Source organism: Phoenix dactylifera, chromosome 7, assembly GCF_009389715.1.
Source record: "Phoenix dactylifera cultivar Barhee BC4 chromosome 7, palm_55x_up_171113_PBpolish2nd_filt_p, whole genome shotgun sequence".
In the NCBI taxonomy this organism is placed as follows: domain Eukaryota; kingdom Viridiplantae; phylum Streptophyta; class Magnoliopsida; order Arecales; family Arecaceae; genus Phoenix; species Phoenix dactylifera.
The window spans coordinates 1,482,369-1,510,331 of NC_052398.1; the positions used below are offsets into that span (position 1 = coordinate 1,482,369).

The window sequence follows — 27,963 nt, forward strand, 5'->3', positions numbered from 1 at the left end:
CCCTCGGGCAGCCCAAATCTGGAGGAGAGCATCATTTCTCCTTTCGGAATCCAATTTTATAGTAGAAGACTTTCTTCAGCAGGTGAGAGCCACTGTGCAATCACCGAGCATTGTTGGGTGGGACATTGCTGTGGTTTACCTAGCTTATCATATTTGGTTGGACAGAAACACCAGAGTCTTTGAGGGTAGAAGAGGCCCCCTGAGGTTTGTTGTTGAGTGGGCTCTCCATCAGGTAGTGAAGGTCATTGAGTCATTTGAATTGGATTCATTGGTGATGGCTAGGGATATCTAGGACCCCCCCCCCCCCCCAGCTACTATAGCGTCCAGATTTGTTCTTGTCTCTTGGGAGCCCTTACCCTTGGCTATCTTAAGATGAATTTCAATGGAAGTATGCCTGCCAATGGAGATTGGGCAGGAGTGACTTTTGTAATCAAAGACCCCAACGCCAGGCTGATTGCTGCAGGAGGATATCTTTCTTTTGAGGCCTCGGTATTCGCGAGGGGGAGGGGGAGGGCTCACGGCTGCATGGACAGGGCTATCCCATGCGAGATACGTGCTGGAGGTGGATGAGATCATTCTGGAGAGGGATTCTGCTGTCTTGATTGATCGCCTTCAGGTGGAGAGGCGGGAGGTGGTGAAACACCCGCTTTTGTGCGACATGTGATGGATGCTATAAAATGCCGGGCTATTTAGGTCAAGCACGTCTTCGGGAGGCGAACCAAGCTGCTGATTGGATTGCCTCCTTCGTTGCTCAGCATTCAAGAGAGTTTCTATGGATCCATCAGACTTTAGTTTCTACTACTTTTACTAGTATTCTTATTAGTGATGTAGCTGACTGTGCTCATGTGAGAGCAGTTTGAGCAGTTGAACCACCAAAAAAAAAATATCAAATCTAATAAAATATATTAGATTAGGATCAAATGGATGATGCAAAATAACCAGTAGATCGGTATGGACCGAGAGGTACTGACCTAATGTTGAATCAACTTGTATGGATCAAGGTTTTGTATGCAAAAATAACCAGCGGATCCGCCCATCTCATTACACCTGTAATTTCTTCATCAGTTCAACCAACCGAAGGTGAGGAGGTTATTAATGCTCCTAGCCAGTAAGATGATTTTGAGGCCGTGTTTGATGGCAGAATAAATTTCAGGAAATAAAGAAAAGGTTATCCAGGTACTATAGAAGGGATAATAGGATTATTCTGTAGGGTACAATCTTTTTCGCATTTGATTGGAGGGATATGTACCAGAGATATAAGTATTGAGATAAGGGCCAGTAACTGAATTATATCATGTGGATAAATCTGACTCCCATTTTTTGTGTATTTAGAAAGTGAATAGAGGCGAGAAAGTAATTGGAGGAGTAATACGGTAACTGGACGAAATAAGTTTCCAACCAAGATGAACCTATCCGAGCAATATGCTAATTACCTGAGTAGGACAGATATCTCCTAAAACAGAACGGAGGCAATAAAAGACTGTTCCAGCAATCTCTACTTGGCAAAATAAGTGGAGGAAATGAGAGGATATCCTCCACTCATTCCGCTACCAAACACTGCATAGTATCCGGTAAACTATAACCAATCCCAGGTAACAATCCATCTACAAGCAAGTAGCAACCCAAGGTATTTTTTTTTATAAAAAAAACTTTGTGGAGGGGAAGAAAAGGTGGAACATGAATATTATATTCCTGGAATACCCTGTCACTGGACACGCTAGGCCGGACAGATGATTTATGATTCTTATAAAGTTTTAAGAACAAAACGGGTTGGAGGACTCGCTCAAAAACAAGCTGCTTGGACAAAAAGCAAGTTGTCGTCCAATAGAATAAAACAGGGCAGACAAGACGAAGAACGTACCTCAGCCTCAGAAGGAGGGTGTTTCTTTCGGAGCAACTTCTCATGCAATTCCGGGGTCAGTCACCAAAAAGCAATCTATTTTGAGGAACAAATGAGCTTTGCCTATCACGAACGCACCAATATATTGCACAGGAACTATTTGATCTGCAGGGTAGAGGGAGTGTTTCAAAAGCGAAGCAAAACCAAGATTTTACGGTCTCTTGCTGCGTATCCCACTTCAAATATGACCAAGCGTTAGCTAAATTGCTTCCAAGAAGTGCAGCAACACTTTCACATGTGACATACAAAAAAATACTAATAAGCAAAAAAAGAAGGTGCATGTTTCAGGGACAACAGCCTGCTTAGATCCCACATTTTTTTTAAAAAAAAATATGCCGACTATCAGTGGCTAGCGCAATCTGAACATGGACAGTGATTTCGAGCCCATGCGTGTGATGTCATGCATTATGCATACCACGCTCAGATAAGCATGGTATACAGGATGCACGCCGTTGACATGAGGACCCGGCATCACAGTGCGAACGCACTATGGAATGCGCTCAACATGAATTCCTCCTCTATAGGATTTGTGGCGTTCAATGTGGTGCTGGGCGAGAAACAGATGAAGCAAAAGAGAAAACTAAGCCCGCCAACTCCGAAGATCTTGACAAGGATCACTTGCATCATTTGAAAATAAAACATAGGAAGCTTATGCAAGAGCAAGATTTATTGTTTTGGTGCCACACTAGCACAATATCAGCACGATACAATACAAATTTTTTTCGACAAACCGAGTATTGGTACGCCACCTATAACAGATACCGGTACCAAACCGGTATGGTACAATATGCCCTGTACCGTCCGATTTGGGCCGGTACAGCAAATCCTGCGCAAGAGTATTCTGAAAGACTTGTTTCTAACCCAACTTTCTACCATAGCTTGTATTGATTTGGTGATCTGTCCAAGCCTATCAGCAAAGCAGCCATGTCAGCCGAGAAGACCTTGAAAACCACATTTGATCTATCCTGCTCCCCATCGACATATAGTGTCTCACCGAGGTCGTGTGCTAAAGAATATCCATTCGTTATCATTTTTGCATAATGATAATTTACTGTGATGCTAGAATATGATATAAAAAGAAAGTAGTGGGTAATACTATCTAGGTAACAGCATGGCTGTTGCTAAATTAAATAATGTGAGAGACCCACAAATTTCCTATAATTTGAACACTTAGATTGACCCGAAAGGCCAAAGTCGTCAGCAGCAGAACATATAGTTGTTGACTCAGTCTTTGTATGAGAGAATGAATCCTACCTCCTACTTAGCAGTGAAACATATAGTTGCAGATCCAGTACTTCTACTGCTTAGGACCAGTTTGGGTACAAAGAATTTATAACTTTAGAATAAAATTTATCATGGGATCCAGATTTTGATCCTACAGGACTCCATATAAAATCTCAGGGAGGTTGAAAATCCTGCAGATATCAAGCTTGTTAGCCCATCTCATATCTTTTAAGGTCCTGCCCAAAGCCCAACACAAATCTCAGCCTTTAGGTTGCAGGAAGGAAAAAAAAAAAGACCCATGGAGCTCTCTCTCTCTCTCTCTCTCTCTCTCTCTCTCTCTCTCTGGATTTGTGCTCCGAGGTGTTTGGTTGATAGAGCCATGCTTGAACAAGCCGTCCAATTCACGAATCTTGCAGGATTTTTAACCTAATCTTATAGGAATATCCAAACATACCCTTATTGGAAGAAAAATCCAAACATACCCTTATTGGAAGAAAAATCCTGTATTACTGATCTTATCCTATATTTGGATCAAGGAAAAATAAAATAAGGAAGGAAGGGGTGAAAGGTCGACTTGTTATGGAAGAACTCAGTAAGTTCGAATCTATAGCAGGAGATGCGGGCCTCGTCGATGACGAAGGTGGAGTCCCTGGCTAGGGCAAGGTGGCAGGGGATGTAGCAGTGACTGAAGAGGGAAATGAGGAGGGAGGCGCAACAAAGGGCAAAGCAAGTGGGATGGAGGGGGTGCTTAAGGTCGGCAAGGCAGGGGCCCTAGGAGCAAGGTCAGAAGGCATGGCAGGCGATCTGAATAGAGATGGCGGTGATGGGGAGGTTGAGGGTAGCACAGAGGCAGAGGTTGGAGCACCAATCTGGGAAGCCATAGTGGTAGAGAGGCCAAAGGAGAGGACGATGTGGAGAACTGATGAGAAGGCAAAGCCAAACTCAATCTCAATGCTGCATACTCGGCATCAAATAAGTCCAAATAGATAAGATGCCTGACGAGCAGAAATGGGAGATGAGGACCTCGGCAAGGTGAGAGAGTGGCTGTTGCAAGCGGAATCGGGGGCGGAGGGGAGTTGGCTTTGGTGTGGTGGGGAGGTGCCCGAGGTTGACAACATGGACCGGGGCAAGCCCGCCATCCACCAGTCCACGTCATCTATGGTGGCCGAAGCTATGGCTATGGGGAGCAGGGAAGGGAAGAGAAAGAGGGTCTTCTTAAATTTTGGGGCTGAGAAGTGAAACCTGATGACCATACAATTAAAAATGTCTTCTTGACCACTTTATTTTTATCCTACAAGATAAGCTTGTTCCTGCAAGTTAGCTATCTATAGGATTAGTCACCCAAACACCTATTTCTAACCTATGCTGAATTTTTATCCCTAGGATTGTTAAATCCTATAGGATTAGCCTAGATCTTGCTCTATCCAAACAAGCCTGTAGTTTCAGCAACTGATTATAAATCATACTACCAGCCTTGTGAGTAATAAACCCCTTTGAGACATTTAGCACATGGACAGCAGGACAAGATTGGTTAGAAGACATGAGGTCCCTATCCTTTTATTTTCTTTCAATTATTTATTCATTTATTAGCTATGGATTAGTTCACAAATTCTCTTTTCTCTCCTGATTTATGGGCCAGACAAAATGATCCAGGATGGCCTATGCCATCAACGGACCAAACCCAAACCTCTGGTTGAACCCGAGTTGAGATTCTCTCTCCTCTCGCTCTTTCTCTCTCTAGACATGCTCATGGATCCTAGTGTAAGCCTTGCTTTTTTTGTTGCTCGGATCCAAGTTGATCCAGTTTGAAGATCCTGAACCGCTCCGGTTTCCAGGCGGTAGATCAGCCCATTACTTCAACCCCAGCTACATCTTTTGAAATTTGGTCACTATTGATCTTCACCTGACCAGTTGAGTTCACATTGTTCAGACCGACCCAAGTAGTAATGCACTGGCACCTGACTGATCTGATTTGGGCATGAGGCTGTATCCCCAATAGTATTTTAATTTTGACTTTGCTTGGCTTTTAGGATATTGATAAAAATTAATTGTATTTTAATGATATTAAAGCAGGCAAACCTGACCTGTCTAATTGGAGTGGAATTTTGAAGTAATAAGAGGTAAATAACCTAATGCTTCAAAGGGTGTTTTCTGAATTTTTAGTAAAATAATAGTTGATTAAATTTAATTATGATATATGTTTTATACTTAGTTAAACAGGTCAGGCATGTTAACGTTATGGTAGTAATTATTGTAAAATATATTATGTATTATATTATAAAATCTGAAAATATGACTGGGCAAATTATGAAAAATTTGTTTTATATGTATGTATTCTCAACACGACTATGATCTGGCCCCGGTAATGAGGATTATTCGTTGGCCTTGTCGACTTGTAATATGAGAAACTAGTTTCGACACGGCACCACCGGTGATTAGAATAATGATATTTGGACACCGTACCACCGGTAGTTAAGAATAGTAGTGTTTGGCACTTTGTACATTCTGACCCATGCCACTGGATTATGTGGTCATAGCCTGATGTTGGATTTCTAGTATCAATTTATAAAAATAATAATAAATTTTAAAAGAGATATATGTATTATTCGAGAATTGATTTATTTTTCAGTCAATATCTTGCTTCTTAGCTAACTATCTGGCATGGGGTCAGGATATTATGTTACTTACTGAGCCAGTGTAGCTCATTATCATACTTTCTTTTTTTCAGATCCAAATGCATAATTGCTTAGAACTTGGAAAAGTGCACTAGATCTTCCAAAGATACTTTTAGTTATTGGAGTTCTAGTCGAACTATTTAGACTAGATAGAATATTTTATTTAATTTAAGTAAATAGTTAGCATATATTGACTTATGTGACCTTGGAACTATTGTAAGAATTATGTGAATAAATTCTTGATTAAATAACTTTTCAAGAATTATTATTGCTTTGATATAATCAATAGCCTTGCATGCGTATATGGTCTGCTATACAGGCATGCAGCGTCTGTTATGCTCTGGGTTCGGAGCGTGACACATACACTGGAGGAACTCAAGGAAACACTAGGGTGCAACACAGCTAATTGGTGAGATCTCAAAAGTGCGGAGCCTTTGCCCAGAAAAATCATAATATTAATAAATGTTATTGTTCCTTTTTTTTTGGATCTTGACAACTTCCATACAGAAAATTCAGATTTCAGGAATATGAATAAATTGTTATAGAACTCAGAAAAAATTATAGATTTTGAGTACAAGAATAATCAAGATCAATGTCAGCCTCTATGAAGACTAGCAAAATCTAACAAGCTTGAAGTCCAAAACGAAACATGCTATACCATTTCAGTTTGAAACTTAAGTTTTTAACACAGATATCACATTGCTGTAGAATGACATTGCAGAATTCATCGGAAGTGTAAAAAAAAGGTTCAATTGCTCTGAAACCAATAAAAGAAAATACTATATAAGTTAGGCAGCTCAAAATAAGAAAAACCATAGAATCAGCTTCTATACTAATATAAAAAGGCATTCTTATGAGCGAAGCAATGGATATCTTATGAAGGTGGGTAAGCTTGTAGTTAACTTGCACTATAGTTTTTTCTTTATATATAAAAAGAACTTGTTTAGGAACATTACCTGATATCCATAGGATGCATGCCGTGGCCAAACAAAATTATATTCTCACAGCCGAATTTGTAATCCCCTGGCAATAGGTATTCAGTTAACAGACCCACTCAAAAAAGCTCAAGAGTACGACATAAAGCTATAGCTTTGTAAAGAATCAGCATGAGTAACTCAGTGAGAAAAATGAACAGCTATACTAAATGGCATTAAGGTATCCAGACAAAGATCAAGTACAAGATGTAGATAATGATGAAATGAACCAGGATTATAGATCAAGCTAAACCAAACCTATAAAGGAGGGATCAAGCCAGTGGATCACAAAATCTCATATGACAAATAAACAATGAAAATATAAATGAGGGAAGAAAAAAGCAACATACAGATCAGCTATACTACATAGCCATAAAAGAGCTAGGGAGCCAGCACTTCAGAGGTTCTTGCCTGATGAGGGTACATTGCACGGTGCTTATGTGGCATATTATAGGCAAAAGCCATTGTGGCATATTATTGGCAAAAGTATTGATAATCAGAACATGGCAAATTCCATCACGGTGCAGATTTCCCCCAAGAACAGGACCTTGCTTCTAGGCTTTTAAATTAGTGACCAATACCAGAGCAAGTTATGACCAATAGCGCTAGGACTTAAGATCGTGTACCTTTGATACCAAAGGCAAATAAGAAACATCCAAGATAAACCAGAATGAAAGGACTGTAAATATAACAAAAGCTAATAAAATCATCAAATTTATTAGCCAAGCTAATAAAATATAGATGCAGGCTTTCGAACCTGTCATACTAAGCAATATAAGCTAACTAAATTTTTAAAATATTCATATTCCAAAACTATAAAACCATAAGCAGAAAAATACAGTTATTGTATATAGAAGCATAAACAAAACCTTATTTTTGAACTTTGCACCATAAAGAAAAGAGCTGCACTAGAAGTCAACAAAATGTAGAGAGATGTTCATATTATGGCACATTCTTGTGATGCACGAAAATAATAGTAGACAAGAATTTAAAGGGAAGAGACATAAATAACGAGGATGTGAGATAAGAAGTTCACAAGAATTGAAAGGGACAAGAAATAACAACTTAAATAGCGAAGATGTGAGATAAGAAACTTCAGATTAGACAGAAAAAAACATGAAAAAAATAGATAAAAGAATACTACAAAGAGGAAAAAAAGAAAATAAATTGAGTTGAGAAACAAAGAAAACATGGTAATAATTTAAGATTCACATAGTTTCAGAGGCAAAGAAACATAACAACAAATCCAAATCAAACAGAAAATACCAGAAACATGTAAATATTGGATACACATCAATATATAAAAAAAAAAAAAAAATCCCAAATGCAGAAAGTAAAATAAAATGATCAAACGAATAAAAGGACCCACAGCTTAATAAAAGTTCACAAGAATTGAAAGGGACAAGAAATAACAACTTAAATAGCGAAGATGTGAGATAAGAAACTTCAAATTAGACAGAAAAATAAATGAAAAAAGCAGATAAAAGAATACTACAAAGAGGAAAAAAAGAAAATAAATTGATTTAAGAAACAAAGAAAACATGGTAATAATTTAAGATTCACATAGTTTCAGAGGCAAAGAAACATAACAACAAATCCAAATCAAATAGAAAATACCAGAAAAATGTAAATATTGGATACACATCAATATATAAATAATAAAAAAATAAAAATCCCAAATGCAGAAAGCAAAATAAAATGATCAAACGAATAGAGAAAGACCAAGGCTAAATTAAGATTCACAATAAAAGATCAATTGACATGAAATAAAATAATACATACAGCTCAAATAATAGAGACCTCGGACATTGAAGTAGAGCACATAACATAGTGAATAAAAAAAAAAAGAAAACCTAATAAAAAAAACAAAAAACGAAAAATAAATTGATATAGAAATAGACAGAATTAACAAGGAAATCAAGAAGCAAGAAATATGACATCGAATCCAACTCATATAATATAGACCTCAGATATTAAAATTGCACCAACAACAAAATATTAAAAGAATACAAAAAACAGAGAAAACATAAAGAAAGAAAATAAAATGATTAAAGAAATAGAGAAAACCCAAGCACAGCTTAAGATTCGCGGCATTTAAAGGTAAGATAGATAATACCAAATCAAATTTCCACAATGACACCATTAGATATTGAGATAAAGCATAATACACCAAATACTTTGGAAAAATAAAGAAGCAGAATACCAAAACAGAAAAAAGTAAAGGGACAAAATAACACTCAATCTGGCCCTACAAAGACCTGCATATAAAATACAAAGAGACAAAATAAAGAACAAATTTTTGGCAAAATAAATTGCTAATAATGAGGGGAAAAGAACAAATTTTGACGAAATAATCACTAAAAATGGGAACAAGAAGAAAGGAGAGAGAGATGCTCGCCTTGAGGAAGAGATTATCCATGTTATAGTTTCTTGAGAGATCACCTCGATTAAAAGAGATTACCATAATGAATAGATGTAATATAGGAGGCCAGGTATTAAAAAAAGGGTGGATACAATGACCAAACAAAAGGAACTTGAAGTTGGCAAAGCAAAAAATGCTAGAATTCAAAAGTAAACCTGAGCACAATACAAAAATGCTCTTCAAAGGAGCTTCAAATCTGCAATAAGTTCAAAACTAAGACACAGCAGGAGAGTAAATGTTAAATTGGTCTAATTAAAAAAAAAAATCCACTTCAAGGGATTTATCAAAAGCTTGTACAAATATAGTACGTCTTGAACCTTTTCCAACTGTTTCGTAAGAATTCCTTTTCCTCCCTGCAATATGCACAAAAATGAAATAATTTGGCATCTGCAATGATATAAAAGGGGGGTTAACTTGAGAAGTTCCTTGATTTTAGAATTACACTGCTTTCATAGATTTGCATCAAGAGATAGTGATGGAAGATGATTCAAAATCTGAATACTTTGTGGCTATTAGTGGTTTAGTGAGGACGCTAAGTCCTTTTTCCCATGCCTTGTACTATAAGTAGGATGGAAAGAATACTTGAAGTTCGCTACCATGCTTTGAAAAGACCAGCACACCAAAAAATTATGAAATAGGCAAAGAGCAACAGAATAGTTTACATGAAAACATAGTTACCTAGGCACTCAACTCAACTAAGACTTGATCCCAAACTAGTTGGGGTTAGCTACAGGAATTCTTTTCCTCCATCCTGCTCAGTTTAGGACCATAGATTACCTAGGCAATACCAACCATTAGAATGCAGTCAAGGCAGATTATCCAATCATTTAAATTATAACATATTCCTGAATGTGCCATTTGCGCTCTCCCACATGGATTTCAGGTCAAACTCCTTAACACAGGCTTTATCTACATGTAGCTAACTAAATTAGTTGTAAGCTATGACTGCAGCACATAGCAGGATGCTGTGGAGAGAGATGAGACTTTACCTTGAGTCACAGCAGGGTATTATTGCTTCATTATACTGCAATTAAGCCACATTATTTTGAGTTCAAGGGAAGATATGTTAATAAAAATATTATAATGATGAATCATTGAAAGCCGTTAGCATCAGCTCTATCTAGAGTGACATAAAGTACAGAACTAATAAGATTTAAAATATGAACATAATTATAGTAGTCCATAAACAAATAACAAGCCAATTTTCATTCTAGGCAAAAAGCAAGATCAAACCAGATCCACAAGCATCACCAGTTAACTCTAAACTAGCATGTGCTGATAAAATGCAAATGTTACATGAGAGAGCAACCATAAATGGGAAAGGCATTCAAATCTTCTGTAATCAGGCATTGATAGTTAACAACAGATCAGATGGTCCTGAAGTGCTGGGCATTATGATTATGATGGTGATGTGCGATTTCAAAATAAATCACCATAAATACACTCTGTGTATATGATTTCACAGATAAGATGAAGTGAATCATAGTACCAAGTACATAAAAACAAATAAACTGAGCTTTGCCATGTTCTCAGATCGACATCAAAAACTTCACATCTCAAGAAATTCATCTGAAGATATTGCTTTCAATAACTGCAAAACAAGAAAAACAGGAATTCAATGCATTAATAAGATATAACATGCATAATCACTAAACTTATGATCAATCTGTTTCAACAAAGGAAAAAGGGAAAACACAACCAATCCCGGAACAGGTCATAGGAGAAGATCACCCCTACAAGAATCAATAGATATGAGGACGAGGTAACAGAGAGAGAGGATCGCATCAGCAACGTACCAAAAAGAACTCTTCAAGGTTTCACTGGAGAGAGAGGCTCCGGGATCTGAGTCCCCCACAGAACAGGAAGGATGTGATCTATGGCCCCTCTTTCCTTGTTCTTGGATTCGTTGAAGCAGACTACTGAGTGATACAGACAAATTAACTACTTCACCTTGTTTTTAGGTACAACGGATCATTGACATCCCAAGAAAATCGTTTAGTTTAACAAAACGATTGCTTCCGGCAACTACAAAACTAGGATCACATACAACGCAACAATAAGTTCTCACTTTGCTGAACCTAACATCGCTCCAGTTCAATCAAAGGAAGAAAAGACAGCCATCTCACTATCTCACAACAGATCATGGGAACAGATCCCCTATTTAAGAATCAATAATTAAATATATATTAGAGCGAGATAGCAAGAGAATCACATTAACAACGTATCGAGCAGAAGTATCTCTTCAAATTATGGCTGGCCAGGATCTAGGTTTTGAGTCCACCATGATCCCCATTTCCCTAGAATGCCCTCCTCTTTCCTTGTTCTTGGGTCGTTCGCAGAGAAACAAAGAAGAGGGGCCTCAAAATTCTTGAAGGAGATTATCGTTTCCGGAGGAGAGAGACCCTCCTCTTTCTTGTTCTTGGATCAGATCCTTGACATAGAAACAAAGAAGAGGGACCTCGAAATTTAGGGTTTCCGGACGGGAGAGATCCTCCTCTTTCCTTGTTCTTCATCCTTCGCAGAGACAAAGAAGAGGGTCCTCAAATTATCTCGAAGAGAGAGAGAACGGAGGAAGGAAAAGAAGCAGAGAGAGGAGGGAGACCGGATCGCGCACTTGAATGGCCTGACCACCGAAAGGTGGGCCCCTGGATGCATGTTTATATCGACAGCAAGGCGGTGGAGCTCTTGCGTATCGAATACGCTGGATATGAGATAGCGTAGAAAATACCGAAGATATGTAGGCGTACAACGGTATAAGAAGGCCTCAAGGCTGTGAAGACCAGATGCACCGTCGGCATGAAATCGGCAACGCAGATATACGATGCTCTTGTTTCCAAAATCATAATAGAATCTAGATTCCTAATTCCTCACTTCATTTGCTTACTACTTGGCACGTGCATAGCAAGTGCTCTTGTCGGATGAAGAACTTGCATATAATCTTAGGCTATGGCCAGTAGGGATAGCAATTTATGACTCGACCTGCGAACGATCCATTTTAAGCATATTTAGGTTTGACATAAACGGATTTAGATCATAAATCAATCAATCTAAACTTGTTTATTAAATAGGTTGTGTTCGAATTTAAACTTTTGGCCCGTTTAACCTATTTTGACACATTTAATAATTGGGTCGGATTATAACAGAACTTGTTTAACATGTTTAAAACCTGTTTAATCTATTTGAAACCTGCTTAACCTGTTTCTAATATGTTTAACCCGACCCGCTTAACCTGTTTAAATCAATTTAATCCGTTTAAAACCCATCTAACCTATTTAACCTGATTAATAAATGAATTATGTGGGTCAGGCCAGGTTACTTGTTCAATAAACAGGTCGGATTTAGATTTGAAATTTTGACTGTTTAATAAATAGGTTGGAGTTTGAGTTGATGAACTTTTTATTCGACTCACATCCAATCCGGCCCGTATCTAATCCAACCCAACTCGATTGCCATCTCTACTAGCTAATGAACCATACAATCCACTCGTAATATGTCTAGGACTCGAACAATTAAAATTATGTTACTATGTCAAAAATTTCACACGCCTCATGCACCTATTCATAGTTTTGCTACAAACCACAACATGTAAAGCCTTACATATCTGTACCCGAAAACAATCCTATAATAATGAGCTGGGTGTACGAAACAGTTTACAATTGTGAACCATGTCCTATTCTAGTGTGAGTGTATAAGGAGGGTCTGGAGGATAGCAGCAATCTCGCCAGAGGTTTGGGGTCGCTCAACGTCCTTTCTACAAGTGCTTAGACAGTGGGTCGTCACCCTGCAGTCTTAGCTGGCAGCCATTGGGGTGACTTACATTGCACATCAGATTTGGCTAGCCAGAATGCCTGAACCTTTGGCAAGAGCTGTCCTTCCCCGGAGTTTGTTATGCGGCGGGCCCAAGAACAGATATAGGAGATCTACCAGGCGGAACTATTGAATGGACCTTTGATAGCTCGAGGCACCTGAGGCTCTGCTTCTGCTCGTATAGCATCTCATACGGTGTATTTCACATAGGAGCTCTCATCTCTAAGTTTCCTCAAGGTCAATTTTGATGGTTACGTGCTGAATGGTGGTAAGAGGGGCGGTGCTGGCTTTGTGATTAGAGGCTTAGATTCTAGGGTAGTTGCGGCTGAAGGTTGCCAAATCTTCAATACCTCGGTTTCGGAGATAGAGCTGAGGGCGACATGGGTTGGGCTTAGTTATGCTCTGCGAGTCCTGAAGTCTAGCATGGTGCTGCTCGAGAGAGACCGACTATGATCATTGGATGGGTTCAGCAGATGGTTGGCCATGCAAACGAGTGTTACCTCCCGGTCCGAGACATTCGAGCTATGATCTGCGGCAGGGTGGCCTTTTAGGCTAAAAAATATCTACAAAGTGGGCAATAGAGCTACGGACTGGGTGGCCTTGTACGTGGCCAACCACTCCGAGGACACCTTTTGGGTTGGAGAGAGTGAGCTGCCTAGTGCGCTTCGAGATACGTTGTATTTTGACTTTTTTGGATGTATTCGTACTAGATCTGTATGATTCATCCATTTTCAGCAATATATATATATATATATATATATATATATATATATATATATATATATATATATATATATCGCTTTTTATGCATGCATCCCAAAAGGTAGCATTTTCTGGTGTATGGTGAAACTTAAAATTATGTCCATAGGTGGCTTTGGAAGGGTAAGCTTTGAATTTCTCCTACATGATCTCTTCAAGAGCTATCTCACTTTCAAAGTACGCAGCGTTAGGTTGAACATGGGTCTTCAACCATAAGTGTGCATTTAGCATGATTGGCATGGCATCAGTTCAAATATTTTCAAGAAACAGTTTTTTAAACTGTATCAGACATCTTCAAGGCGTTTTAAAAAAATCTCTATGTGAAAGAGCATATTGTGGACTATAGGTTAAATCTAGAACCAATCATATTCAAGTCATATTAGATCCAACCAGTGCTATAGATGTTTCCATCATAAATAACAAAATAAAGATATCATAAATGAAAGTTGAATGAGGATAAAAATATTATAGGTGTTTTTGGTTGTCCTTTTTATTAGTCATAACGTCATCAAACACTTAGATTGCTGATATTTGGCTATCCCAAATTCCCAATAATGAATCTAAGTTGTGCGTTATTATTTGCTAATTTATCCAATCTAGATTGGACCGAGCATAAGCCCTAATTAATACAAACCTGGAACTTTTTTTTTTGTTACACAATTTGTAGCTCAACCTCCATGATCATGAATTAAAGTCATGGTTGGTTTGCTTTAACGGACCCATCAAAATTAATGTTTTAGATATGACTTCGATATGCTCTGAACCATCAAAGATGGATATGCCTTGAGATTTACATACTCTTAATGAAGTCTCTAAGTTTACTTATCTCAGTTGACTTTTGTTTGCTGTAAAATCCTATTTAAAATTCAAAGAGCTTTCTTAATGTAAGTATTACGAGCAAGAGGTTCAACTAATATAGGCCTTCTATGACCATGAATTCTGCCCCTATCGAGGGGCAATCCGGTCCCTTAAAAGGTTTTGACATTGCCGTTGTTACTTCATCTGATAATAGTGAATTCAAAATCATTTTGTTTTAATTCTATATGTAAGAAAAATTTAATTGTAATTATAGAATTACTAATGGATCAGGTAATAGTATTACTTTGCTCAAAACATAAGGATAAGATCCTTTTTATAGCTGTTTTGACGTGCAAGTACGGGCTTTGAAATTTGCCTTTGCAAGACGTACTGTACAACGAAACCACCTGAGACTGACCTTAGAAGACAATCTGATTCCGGTGAGGTGGCTCGAGTCAAGACAACAACGAGGAACGCGTCCACACACGTTCCAATCTCTTTCAGGCTCTAGAGGTTTCATTTTCTATAATAAAAAAAATAATGCAGTCCCCGAAGGCCCAAATCCAACGGAACAAAACCAAGCCCCAATAATGAGTCCTCGCCATACACTGTAGCGGATCACCCAAATCCCAGATATCTACCAAGAGACAAGGGCGACCTCTCCGCACTCGTGACGAGAGAAAAAGGGCTCTAATTTCGGGCGACAAATGGAGGGGGACGCACTGCGCCTCATTCCGTCGCCCGATGTGATGACGCCATTAGTCCGTTAAAAAGCGCGCCCACGGAGAGATAAATCGGATTCCCTGCGCTCGCTTCACGGAATGACGCCACGTGCTACCAACCTGGCATCGATGCGCTTCAACGGAGGCGGCCTCCCCGCCCCACGCCTTAGAGCGAGCGAGCGAGCGAGCGAGAGAGCGCGAGAAAAAGGAGGGACGGGCAATGGCGGTCCTCTCCCAATACCAATGGCATAATCCCCAAATATCCCATATTCTTTGATACTCCCGAACTCGCTCTGCCACTCCTATTCTGTCCTCCTCCTCCTCTCCGTCGATCCCTTCTCTGGAAACCGAGAAGAGAAGCACTGGAAGAACAAGAGGAGAAGAAGAAGACGACGACGACGAAAAAGAGGGACATCCGATCCGGAATTCCCTGATACCAGATCTTTGGGTAGAGAGGTAAAAGGATCTTTTAATGGTTTCCAGTTCTATTCTGTCTACGTTTCTTGGATTGAAACCCCATCCATCAGTAGCGTGAAACAAAGAATTTGGATGCCGCCGTTACAAGATCATTGCAAATTTTTGATTTTGTTTTGTTTTTGTTTTTATGGGAACACAATCAGTATGAAAAACGATGAATTACTATTATAGGTAAGCCTGATTAAGATATCGGAAGGCGTGCCTTTTAGTCTCTGTTTCTATTCCGTCTGTCTTTCTTGTTTGAATGGGAACCCCAATCCTCCTTGGTTGAAGAAACCTGACATAATCTTGTTTATTGCCGGATCTTTGTAAAGGTCGGTGCTTTTAATGCTTTCCGGTTTGAACCCCGTCTGGGTTCATCTGGCGGTGCCCTAATAAGTAGGAAAGGCGAAATATTGGAGGATTTTGTTGGGGGCGGCGATGGGGATAGCCTCTTGGCGATCTTTCCTCTGACGGCCCCTCATGTGCAATCAGGGATTGAAGCACCGTCAGTCTGAGATCCCTTTGTCCGCCGCTGCTGCTCATTTCTCTCCGATCCCGGGCGAGATGGAATCTGCCACTGCTACCGCCGCCGTCCCCCTTGATGAGCCCCCACGCGTCAAGTTCCTCTGCAGCTTCGGTGGGAGCATCCTCCCCCGCCCGCTTGACGGGCGGCTCCGCTATGTTGGTGGTGAGACCAGGATCGTGACCGTCCCCCGAGACATCTCCTATGAGGACCTTTTGGCTCGGATGCGGGAGCTCTTCGAGGGGGTCGTGGTCATCAAGTACCAGCAGCCTGATGAGGACCTTGATGCTTTGGTCTCGGTTGTGAACGATGACGATGTGATGAATATGATGGAGGAGTACGACAAGCTCGGTGCCACCGGCGATGGGTTCACTCGGCTCCGGATCTTCCTCTTCTCGCAGCACCCTGATCAAGATGCGGCCTCTATTGTGCATTTCGATGCTGACGAGCGAGAGACGGAGAGGAGGTATGTCGATGCCCTTAACAGCCTTAGTGACACTAAATCTCCGTCGCCACCTGATATCTCCGAGCAGTTCTTTGGGCCCCCGACCATTGAAGGGGGAATTCACAATCAGCTCAGCTTACATCATCTCAAGATTCCTCACCCCTCTCACGGGCAGTGGAATGGCGAAGTGGATGGTCCATGGAGCCCTGCCTACTTCTCCCCAGGGTGCCATGCTGCCCATGACCCTAGGGAATTCCCACCTTCACCCTCGTCTGCAAGATTCCACCTTGGGCCTGGAGAATTTAATGAAAGGGTTTCGGATGAGTTTGTTAGGCAGTCACCCGGACACCAACTCCTTCAGTACGATCACCACTCTCCACACTCAATGGAGAACGTGGTGTGGCTCCCCCCAGGAGCCATCATCCAAGAAAAGGCTGGATTTCCAAGTAATTTAGGCCATTCTCACAATGTTATGGAGGGAAGTAGTATCTGTGAGCATTGCCGCATGGCTTTTCAGAGGAATCAAGGTTCTGTGTTGGATGCTCGGTATCTTGACTCTCGCTGGAAGCATGGGCAGCCTCACGTGGAGCAATCAAACGTGGGGAATGAATATGTTGGTCATTTTTCTAATTCATGTGCTGAGTGCTACCATGGCAGGGAGGCATATATGTTAAACCAAGATGTGAAACTGGACCAAGGTAGATATGTGCAAGAGCAGAATGAGCGCCACCGCCCTTTCTATAACGAGCCTCATGGTCATGACAAGGGTTATGTTTTACACCACCATCAGGTTAATCATCGACTCGAGGATCCGAGAGTGCATCTCTCAGGAACTGGTCGGGTAAGTGAGCACTATGTTGTTGATGGGAATGTCATGAATGTTCCTTTTGCACACGGAAATGTTTATAATGAACATACAGTTCCATCTAACTGCATCAACCATGATGACACCCGTTACCTTCGACCTGGCACCGAACTTGGGAATGAAGTATTTCATGTCCAACAAACAGTTGGAGGTGGTGCTCACACACATATCTCGGGCTTTGAAGATAATGCTGTTCGGTATGGGAATCATCCTTCTCCATATGGTGCAGACAGTCTTTACCAAGTGCCACAAAATTTGGCTCCCATTCAATCTTCAAGGAGAAAAGTACAACCCCCTGTGCGTCCAGGAACATCTTACGAATCACCGGGTTTGATGATGCCAAATGGTGGGATGAATTCGGGTTTCATAAGACGTACACAAGATGGGAGTCCAAGATATCCCTTTGTCGGGGTTGATGATCAAGTTCAGAGTCCTTGGTCTATGCAGAATGATACTAAATCACAGAGAATGTATGGTTTTGATGGATCTGCTGCCCCGGATTACCTTTACTACCATGGTTCTAGGATATCCCTTGCTCCTGATTCTGTTCAAGGTCAACTTGGTACTTTACATGCGGAATCACCTTCAGAAGCAATACCTATTGCACCCACATCTTCATGCCCAGTTAATGGTAAAGTAGTTGCTTCTTCTGCTTCTGACTATCACCATTCCCCTTCAATGGGCTCTGATGTAATTCTAAGAATGCAAGCTGCAGAGGAGAAAAATCAGATTGTAGAAGTGTATGAAACAAAACCTGCAGAGACAACAAAGCAAGCTGGTGCAGAGACAGTAGAAGAACCAGATGAACATATGAATCTGTCACCAAACAATAAACAAAAACTAGAATTTGATTCAAATGAACTGAAGCCTATCGAAGAGGAACACCACACTGCCAGAGTTGGCGATGCTGATGCCTCCAATGAAAATGGAAACATTTCAGAGGAAAGATTAATTTTCTTGCCTGAAATGATGGCTTCTGTAAAGAAGTTATATCTGGAGGGTGTTGTAGAAGTGGCTGCTAAAGCCCATGAAGATGCTGGTGCAAATATTACATCTATTCCTAATAATGATGATTCTTCTTCACATGAATTAGCATCTGGGGTGAGTTAGCTTTTGAACATTTTATGCATTGGTTGCACCTTGAGTGACATTGGCCTAACACTAATCCTTTTTTGATCTGCAGAATTTCAATGCGTGCTTGGAGGCAGAATCAGATGGAGATGGTGAAAATCAGAAAATTTCTAAAATCGAACCTACAACAGCTGAAGCTGAAGCTTTGGCTAGAGGATTACAGGTCTCTTTATGGTTAATATGTTGATGGATGCTAAATATGCCAGATACTTCTTTATATTTTCTGAAATCTGATTACTATGTGTGTAGACAATAAAAAATGATGATTTGGAAGAAATTAGAGAGCTTGGTTCAGGCACATATGGGGCTGTTTACCATGGAAAATGGAAAGGCTCCGATGTTGCTATTAAAAGAATAAAGGCTAGCTGCTTTGCTGGGAGGCCATCTGAGAGAGAACGTTTGGTAGTTTTGCTCCTCTCATCTTTTATATCAAGTGTTATAGCAATTTCAGTACAATTACATGTCTTATGAATGTTTCAATTCTGACCAGATGTTATGTGGCATGGATATACTATTATTATTATTATTATATGAACAACAGAAGCATCTTTCATTTTAACATATTGTTAGAAATCGTGATATAGTCTGGAGATCTTGTTGATTTCTCAGATGTACTTCTATATTCTTTCAAGAAACTTGAATTGTTCTGCTGTTTGTTATGCCAGTAAGGAGGTCAATTTTTTATTCTGTATAAAGTAAATTTTCAACAAACGCTTGCTGGTGTTCCTCTCATAAGTCATAGCAGAGCCTAAAAATACACTAGGAATCTGTAAAGGTCCTTACCGGTTCCTATTTGAGAGAAGGCTTTTACATCCCCTGTGACTTGTTGAATGGTGCTCTATCCAAAACCTGACACTATGTGTACTGTGTATGAAAAGAATTTTCTCAGATTTCTAGTGAGTGGCATTGTATGTAGCAGTTGCTTGTTGAACATAAATTAAAAGTTCTTTGTGAAATTTAAAAACATCACTATTAATGGTAACAATGAGGCAAAGAAATTATATGTTTTAACTATTTTTTGATTATGGAATTAGATTTACTTTGATTTAGATTATTTGAATAGCTAAAAGTGATGCATTTTTAATATTAGACATGTTTGAATTTTATGGACACAAATGAACTAAGAATCTTCAGATATAGGCATGCCATCATGCACAATATAGCTGAAATGCTTGCAACATCATGTTATTACCTCCAGAAAACAACTGAACATTTATGTGACTATGAAGAAAAAATTATGATTATACAAAAGAAATCGTAGCTTTCAGATTTTGGAATTGAATAAACACAACGCAGTTTGTAGTGTCATGAATTTTGTACGATGCAGATGGGTACTAATTGCTATTAGGTTGATAGATATAATTGTGCAGAGGTGTTTAGAAATACTCTTGCAGGTCCCAGAAATGGTAAATATAATACAATATGGTACATATGTGTGGGCATACATTGTTCATATACGTATGCATATGCAAATTCAAGAACATTCAGAGCGTGTGTAATCTGAAACTTCTGTTTTGTGCTGCTTCTACAGATTGCAGATTTCTGGAAGGAGGCTCTGACACTGAGTTCACTGCATCATCCCAATGTTGTTTCTTTTTACGGTGTAGTTCGTGATGGCCCCAATGGAAGTTTGGCAACTGTCACAGAGTTCATGGTAAATGGATCTCTTAAACAATTTCTGCAAAAGAAAGACAGGTATAACTTTTGGATAATCATTGCATAATAATTCAAGGTTCAAGCCTTTTAGGATGTTGTGTATGATCATGAGATTTGGGATTTTGTGTGTTGAGCAACATTCATGGTTTAATAGCTCTAATTTTCGTGTGTGTGTTTTTGAGCAGGACAATTGATCGGCGTAAAAGACTAATTATAGCCATGGACGTTGCATTTGGGATGGAATATTTGCATGGAAAGAATATAGTTCATTTTGATCTGAAGTGCGAGAACTTACTTGTAAACATGAGAGATCCACAACGACCTGTCTGTAAGGTATGATAGTCTCTTTCTTTTGTTACTCTCTAAGAAGTATTTATATGATTATAAAGTCATGCCATACCTATTGGAGCATGTTAAGGAATAAATTTAACTGAAGCTGTGTTCTTTAGATGTGATCCGATGCCTAGGTCTTGATTTTTTTTTATCTTTGCGATATCATATGCCTTATGCCATTTTATTGACTGATGGATTATCTGTAGCCATTTGTAGCCAGCATTCATTTGTATTCAGATGTGTTGGTTCTTGTATTTGTTTGTTAGCTGGATCATAAACTGTATCTAAGATTTTTTAACTCTCTTTTCAGATTGGAGATCTGGGCTTATCAAAGGTCAAGCAACATACCTTAGTGTCAGGGGGGGTTCGCGGAACTTTGCCATGGATGGCACCGGAACTGTTGAGTGGGAAAAGTCATATGGTATCTGAAAAAGTAAGATTATTTTCCCAGAGGCAACACCTCCCATTAGTGGTCCCTGCAACCTTTTTGTCATCTAGGCTTGTTAATTTCTGTTCTTTTATGCTTTTCTGAGCAATATAATTATTTCTTTGCAAAGTATGATACATGTAGTGTTTTCTTATTATATTCTTTTTTGGGGGATTCTGTAGATTGACGTTTATTCATTTGGGATTGTCATGTGGGAGCTGCTTACTGGGGAAGAGCCTTATGCAAATAAGCACTGCGCTTTCATAATTGGTATGTATGTAATGTTGATTTTTGCAATTGCATGGAGTCTTTAATTCAGAATTCTGATCAATCATTAGATTTTTATGATCTTTGTCTTTACAAAACACACTAAAACTGTTAATATACTTATGCTCATATTTATTTCTACAAGATTAGGAATATGAGCATAAGTCTCATATTTATTTCTACAAGATTAGGAATATACAAGATTAAAAATAAATATGCTTCTACATAGAAGCATAAGTATCCTTAGCTAATCAATTTTTATATTCCTACTAATCAAAACTTGTAGGAGGAATATAAAAATTGATTAGTAGTATTCCTGTGAGAGGGGAGCACATGTTGCTGAGATGTACCTATCAAGGAGTCGTCAACTATACTGTATTGGTTTCAAAGTGAATAGAGCAAGTAAATGTGTCCTAAGACTGCTTCTATTTAGCAAGTAGGGCAAGAATTAGTGGCCATTTTGAGTTGAAAGAAGTGTCAAAGGGTTCTTTAGGTTTTTTCTCAGATCAAAAGGGCCACTAATGCCTGTTCTTTATAGTTGAGGTGGGTGGGGATGATGGAGAAAATTAAGATGAGCTGTAAGTGTTGCTCGTATAGAAATCATCAAACAAGTGCAAGGTGGAGGAGCTGAAATAAGAAGACAAGAAGGTGGGTTAAAAGATCTTTGTAGAGTAAATGGAGCTGAAATAAGAAGACAAGAAGGTGGTTATGAGTTCTTTGGCACAACTCACCATAAGAAAACTATTTGAAATGGCAATTGTTGGTGATACTAGGAGATCCAAACAGGGAATTGCAATTCCTATGATGCCTCTTACTGAGGTTCACGTCTGGGGTTTCTAGCAACTCTTTTGGCTGCCATCAGTGGTCAGCCCCCTGGTTTCTGAAAATAATCTAAGTATATAATTGCAATTATGTCAAGGCTTGCACTTCGACAATGTTATCAACTCCGGCGAGGCTGATGACCTTAGTCAAACCTCAGAAGCATATGCAGAAGACGGAAAAGATTTTCCAAGCACTTTGATAGCTTAATTAAATCATTGGGAACATCAGCCGTAACACTTCCACAATGCATGCATATGGCTGCAGAGCAGCAAAGTATGGATCAATCCTCTCCCAAGGCATTTATGTTCATGAAAACCCGGAATGCTTGAAAACACTTCACTTATTACCAGTGCTTTGTCATCCCCTTGGCCTGTTTTTTATTACTTTGAGGAGAAACAATCTACGTCTTGTAAAGTCAGGGAAAGAATTTAGTCAATGGGCCTTGTGGCTATATGGGTGTGCAGTCATTTTAAGTTTGATGATGAAGACTAAGTAATACAAAAGAAATCAATTTTGTAAGTTCTGATATTTGACTTAATGGTGTTGTTTATAAATGCAATCTTTAGGGATAGTATTCACGTAGTTCTTTGGTCTTGATTGTCAATAAAAAGGTTCACATTTATAATGATTTTTTGGATGCAGTTTATGATACTGGATTATGCACAGCTACTATGGTAATTACAATTATTACTGAAATATTTATACATATTGGATGTTCAAGTTTGTGTTTAGTTGTATTTACTTTCCACTGGCCTCATGGGCTAGTGATGCATAGGCCCTATCTGAGATCCTCATAAAGCAGGTTTCCTTTAAGGTATTGATTACATAAGGATTATGTTTTCTCTGGCTTGTGAGCACAAAATTTGTCTGTTCACAAAGGCATATAGAACTTACAAAATCTGCCTCGTGCAACTCCTTATTCAAATAATAGTACACAGAGGTCAAGTTTGTTGATATTGGAATATATTGCTAAATTCCCTCCTTTGGTTATATTATCTGGATGTGAGTTGTTGCTTCATTAAGATGCTAAATTAAGTTTACCTTGGTGAATCCTGAAGCTCAATTTTTTTTTGTGTTTTATTTGTGTCTCATTAACAATGCCAGAAAGAAAAATGTTTTGATGTAAATGGTATAATAATTAACTCACTCTACATGAAATGGATTATTTTCAATATGAGAGGCTTTGTGAGCTTCAGGCATTACATGATAAAACTCATCTGAAATTTTTTAAGTACTTCCTTTTTTTTCTCAGAGGAGGACAATCTCATATGTTTATGTTATGATTTAGAATTTGATTACGTTATTTCAGTGTGTTTTAAGTGCAGTCACCTAGTTATTATTTAAGATACTTTAATCATAATTCTGTTCTAGGGGGGATTGTGAACAATACCTTGCGCCCTCAAATCCCGACATGGTGTGACCCTGAGTGGAAAACTTTGATGGAAAGTTGTTGGTCCTCTGATCCAGCAGAGAGGCCATCATTCTCTGAGATTTCACAGAAGTTGAGGAAGATGGCTGCAGCAATTAATGTGAAGTGAAAGGGTCAATACTACATGCAGAAATGCTTATTCTTCTTTTCTGACAATGTATACCCTTTTAATTGTTGAGAGAGAAAACATAGACACCTCAGTATTAAGTGCCTACTGTTCCATAAACATACAGGCTTTTGCAGGAAGATATGCTTGTTAGGCATATGTGAACATTCATGGTGTTGCCAAGCATGCTATTATTCTTCATGTAGTGCAACTATGCTTTCGTACTGTTTGTACAGTAAAATACCTTTTTAGGCAATGGACCTGGAGGCCTGTTAAAGATGTAAGTGATATCTTGGTGCTTTTGCCACAATGTCCTTGTTATTTCATGCTTTCATACAAGGGAGTTCTCTGATTGTAATATATAATTTTTTTCGACAGGACCATATCACATAGAGCTTTTGGGGACCTTTGGCATTTTTTGGGAAATGGGATATGTTATGATCTATATCCTTTGAGTTGGAACTTAGTATGCACTGATGTAAGTAAATTTTGTTGCTTCAAAATTTTCAGCCCATACAGAGATGGTGCTTTATGCTATGTTGTAATTAAGCATCGGGACACAATTTTGTTAACTGTTTGCTGGGCCAATATGTTCATATATATATATATATATAAAGAAAATGAAGAACTGAATCTATGAACATAAATAAGTCATTGCAATATAGTTTCATATGCATCTCTATCTCAGTCAGTTGCATGTCTGACAAACAAAAAAATGTTGTATATTAGTTGATTTTGAAATGATCAGCCTAGTTCGTCAATGGAGTTATGTTGACAAAATTCAGAAGTTATTACTAGTGTGTGTTTTGTCTTGTATCATTTCAACATTTTAGCTTGAGTAAACTCCTTTTCTTTTTGTATGTGGGTTGCTGGTTTTTTTTTTTTTTTTGGGGGGGGGGGGGGGTGTAAAACTGTGAATCCATGATGATAAGCAATGGAGTTCGAGCAGCAGGATCAAAAGTCTACTCATATCAGGAAATTTCAAGGGAATAAATAATTTTGGAACAGTCTCAACAGGTAGGAAGGCAAATAAGAAACTGAAAATATACGAGGGCAATGCCTCATGCTATGTCTCATTTAGCCTGGCCATGGTGCTAAATATCCAATATCATATCATGCCATTTCTTCTTCCCTGTATACAATAACTCCTGTTAGCAAATCAAATTGCATTCATCATCTTATGTTTCATCTTTAATGTTTCTGGCTGTATAAATAATATTCAAACTGAGATACAATTTCTTGTACATTTCATGCGTATTTGGTTTTGCATGTTTTAGCAACATAATGCTAAATTATTTATTATTATTACTACTATCATTATTTAATAAATCAGTTGATTGCTTCTACTTGAAGGCTTTGATTTCTATGCCTGGCCATTGTTTATGTTGACAATACTGTTCCAGAACTTAGTATGACGTGTAGACAATCTCTAAAATTTCATTAGACATGAAAAAGCAGTATTTTGGCGGAATGCAACACAAATGAATTGGTGACCAAAGGTTTGCATATGATAGCTTGAGTGTGAGCATGGGGATCATCCTGATTAGTATCTGTAGATTGGTCTGCAGTTCAGTGCTGATTGCTAAGGCTCTAGAACGCATATTATAAGACTCCTGCAATCTTGGATTACCTCATTTCGGTGTTCCCGAAAAAAGGATTGCCTCATTCAAAAATCATTGGTCAAATTCATTGTGCTAGGACTGAATTCATTTAGCTGATGTATGAGGTTCACCGTGAGGTAAGTAACTGTTTTTTGTATTTGGAACTTACATCTATAAGATGTGTATTGTTGTTCCCTCGCACCTTTCAAGATTGTTGCTAATACTCATTAGATGCCTCAGCTTTTAACTCCTTTTATTAGGCTATTCAAACGAGTTCAGTTCTTGGCCCTTTTTCCTTACAAGCTGTTTAACCAATGATTTCAGTTCTCTGACATGTTGCTTCATGAGGCTAATGCAGGAGCCATTGGGGTTGCTGAATTTTTAGTGTATTATCTTATCTAACTTTCCCTTAAATTAAGGTCATCGTGAAGGATAAGATGTTTCACTGGGTTCCATGGATATTTCATTTGGCTCCACTAAGCTTTACTTCAATATGGGGAGTTTACATTTCATGCTGGGGCAACTCTCAACAGAGTTTCCTCAAAGTGGATTTGAAGAGCAAGAGCCTGATTTTAACAGCACTAGTTTTACATGACGTGCTTGTCCAAGACATCTGACAGTTATTTGCTTTCATCTGTTAGCAATTTTGCTGATGACCAAACGTGACTTGTTTAACAACAAGTATTGAACATCACAGAATGGTCCTAAATTTGTGACTTCGTTCCTCTTTTCATAAGAGTCCACCATGAGTCGACAGATGGCCGCCGGTCATTTTTTTATTTTTCTATTTTGGCCTCCTTTTTGCTGAGTGTAGGTGTCATTCTCCTTTGATTTACTTCTATTTTGATCGAGGGGGAGGGGGGGGGGGAGAGAGAGAGAGAGAGAGAGAGAACATAGGTAGCAAGGTTCCTAGGTCATATTTCTAGCAGATTTAATGAAGTTAGTACACAGGGATATGGCTCTAGGAGTGTATGTTTAGTGTGTGTTGTCAAAAAAAAAAAAAGAAAAGAGGAAGGGCTAAAAGCATGAAGGCTCCAGCAGCATAACTCTGCCTTTTACGGAGGATATCTTAACATCATGGACTCATTGCGCTTTCTTGTAGATATTTGCTCTGTTAAAGTGTGTATCAAAGGGTTGGCTGGATTTCGTTGCTCCTTTCTTCAGTGACACCTGCAGGATATAAGTTACGCTTGATGAATTTGGGAGTCTCGTCGCACAGCCCTTTATTATGTTCAGGCCCGCTTATGAGAGAAGGCAAGGAACTAGCAGAGAATGTTGGATTTCAGAAGATGTTCTGGGTAATTTCAGAGATTTTTGCAACTTTCTGTCCTGGAAGCAAGGTTGACTGCAGGTAACCCTTATGGTTATCTCATTATCGGGATAGGTTCAGGCTGCAGCAGTACCAAAATGTTATTCTTTTACTGCTTCTGGAGATCTATAGATGATTAAAATATGGCTGTTAAAATACTACCATAAGCAAAAGCCTTGAACGTAGGGTTTCTATTCAATTGATCGAGGGTTGTTATCGGAATAGAAGGATGCAGCAGCATCAGCTTTCCTTCTCTCCTAGTTACTGCCGTTGTGAACCATTTGTTGCCCTGGCAATGTGAGAGGGTGGCCAAGCAGCAAGATGTTCCGGAATTTTATTTTTTCAGTTATTGCAGGTGGAATGCTGCTGGATGCGTTTGGATGAAGTAAGCATGTTGGAATTTGGCGGTCATGTGGGTTGGACCTTGGGTCCAACGTAGGAAAGGAGCTTTTGTATGCACCCTTAAAGGCCTAATTACTGTACTCTGGGATTATTAGCAGCATGATCAAGAAGCAGACGCCCAAAATTTTGGAGATTTGAACTCTTGAACAGCTTATTTCAGGCTCTGCCCATTACATGACTTTCATTGCTTATCCCTGTATCTCCAGAACTATTTGATATATTTCAATAGCTTCTACTTCAGATAACATCAGTTGGACACTGCTTCTAGAGATACTAGTTCTTTTTTTATAACAATACATGGATATCTTATGCACATAGCTTCCTCTGATATCTTGACGCTAGCTAGTGTATTCAATTAGATAAAATTAATGTCACTAGATAAGAGGGGCTGTAGGTTGCTTTTTGGGATGATTGTAATTGTTGCTGTTATGCTTTGCAAGGAAGCCTACATATTTCCGCCACTTTGTCAGACACCCGGAGAATACACTTGTGTTATTATGAGATATCTTTGCACCAGAATAGAAATATGGTTCTCTCTAGTTTTTTCTTTTTCTTTTTGTTTTCTTCATGCTGCCATCATTCCTCGCAGGTTTTTGATTTCAAGATTTTCTGAAATAGGTTCAAAATATATGTTCATTGGGTTGGTCAGCACCCTATCAAAATTTACATGCTCAAGGTTTCAGAGATTTTCAAAACCTACTGTTTATTTCAGGCTCAGCTTACTTGATGAGTTCTAATTATTGTTTAAGCGTGGTACATTTTTACTTGCGTGCTTAGAAGGAAACAAGTAATTGCTATTATGGTAATTCCTAGATGAAGCGAAAGTCTCCAATTTTCTTTTATCTCGTTCTTTTTGAACTACCAAACGTAACTGTTAGATTTGTTCAAATTACACGTGATTATCTTT

General features: G+C 38.9%; 1 protein-coding gene and 1 long non-coding RNA gene across 7 annotated transcripts; one reads left to right on the forward strand and one right to left on the reverse strand.

Moving 5' to 3' along the window:
- Nucleotides 1-1,639: 1,639 nt before the first annotated feature.
- On the reverse strand, nucleotides 1,640-11,809 carry LOC108511759. 3 transcript variants are annotated; one of them, XR_005512415.1, is made up of 4 exons: nucleotides 10,992-11,809; nucleotides 9,874-10,786; nucleotides 6,756-6,822; nucleotides 1,640-2,005 (listed from the first exon to the last, which is right to left on the reverse strand). It is a non-coding gene; the product is annotated as an uncharacterized LOC108511759 (long non-coding RNA). The 3 variants fall into 3 exon arrangements; XR_005512414.1 differs by having other exon boundaries at nucleotides 1,640-6,556; XR_003388142.2 differs by having other exon boundaries at nucleotides 1,640-6,822.
- Nucleotides 11,810-15,393: 3,584 nt separating this feature from the next.
- Nucleotides 15,394-27,880, forward strand: LOC103720427. 4 transcript variants are annotated; one of them, XM_039127882.1, is made up of 10 exons: nucleotides 15,394-18,674; nucleotides 18,757-18,867; nucleotides 18,954-19,106; nucleotides 20,236-20,399; nucleotides 20,546-20,693; nucleotides 21,004-21,126; nucleotides 21,303-21,390; nucleotides 23,581-24,024; nucleotides 24,123-24,222; nucleotides 27,675-27,880. In XM_039127882.1, exons 1-8 carry the CDS (start codon nucleotides 16,221-16,223, stop codon nucleotides 23,745-23,747), a joined length of 3,408 nt encoding a protein of 1,135 aa, XP_038983810.1. In that variant the 5' UTR covers nucleotides 15,394-16,220; the 3' UTR covers nucleotides 23,748-24,024; nucleotides 24,123-24,222; nucleotides 27,675-27,880. The 4 variants fall into 4 exon arrangements, with proteins under 4 accessions (XP_038983810.1, XP_026665543.2, XP_008808339.2 ...); XM_026809742.2 differs by lacking the exon at nucleotides 27,675-27,880 and adding an exon at nucleotides 27,010-27,369; XM_008810117.4 differs by lacking the exon at nucleotides 27,675-27,880 and having other exon boundaries at nucleotides 15,394-15,737; nucleotides 16,073-18,674; nucleotides 24,123-24,431.
- The last annotated feature ends 83 nt before the right edge of the window (nucleotides 27,881-27,963 follow it).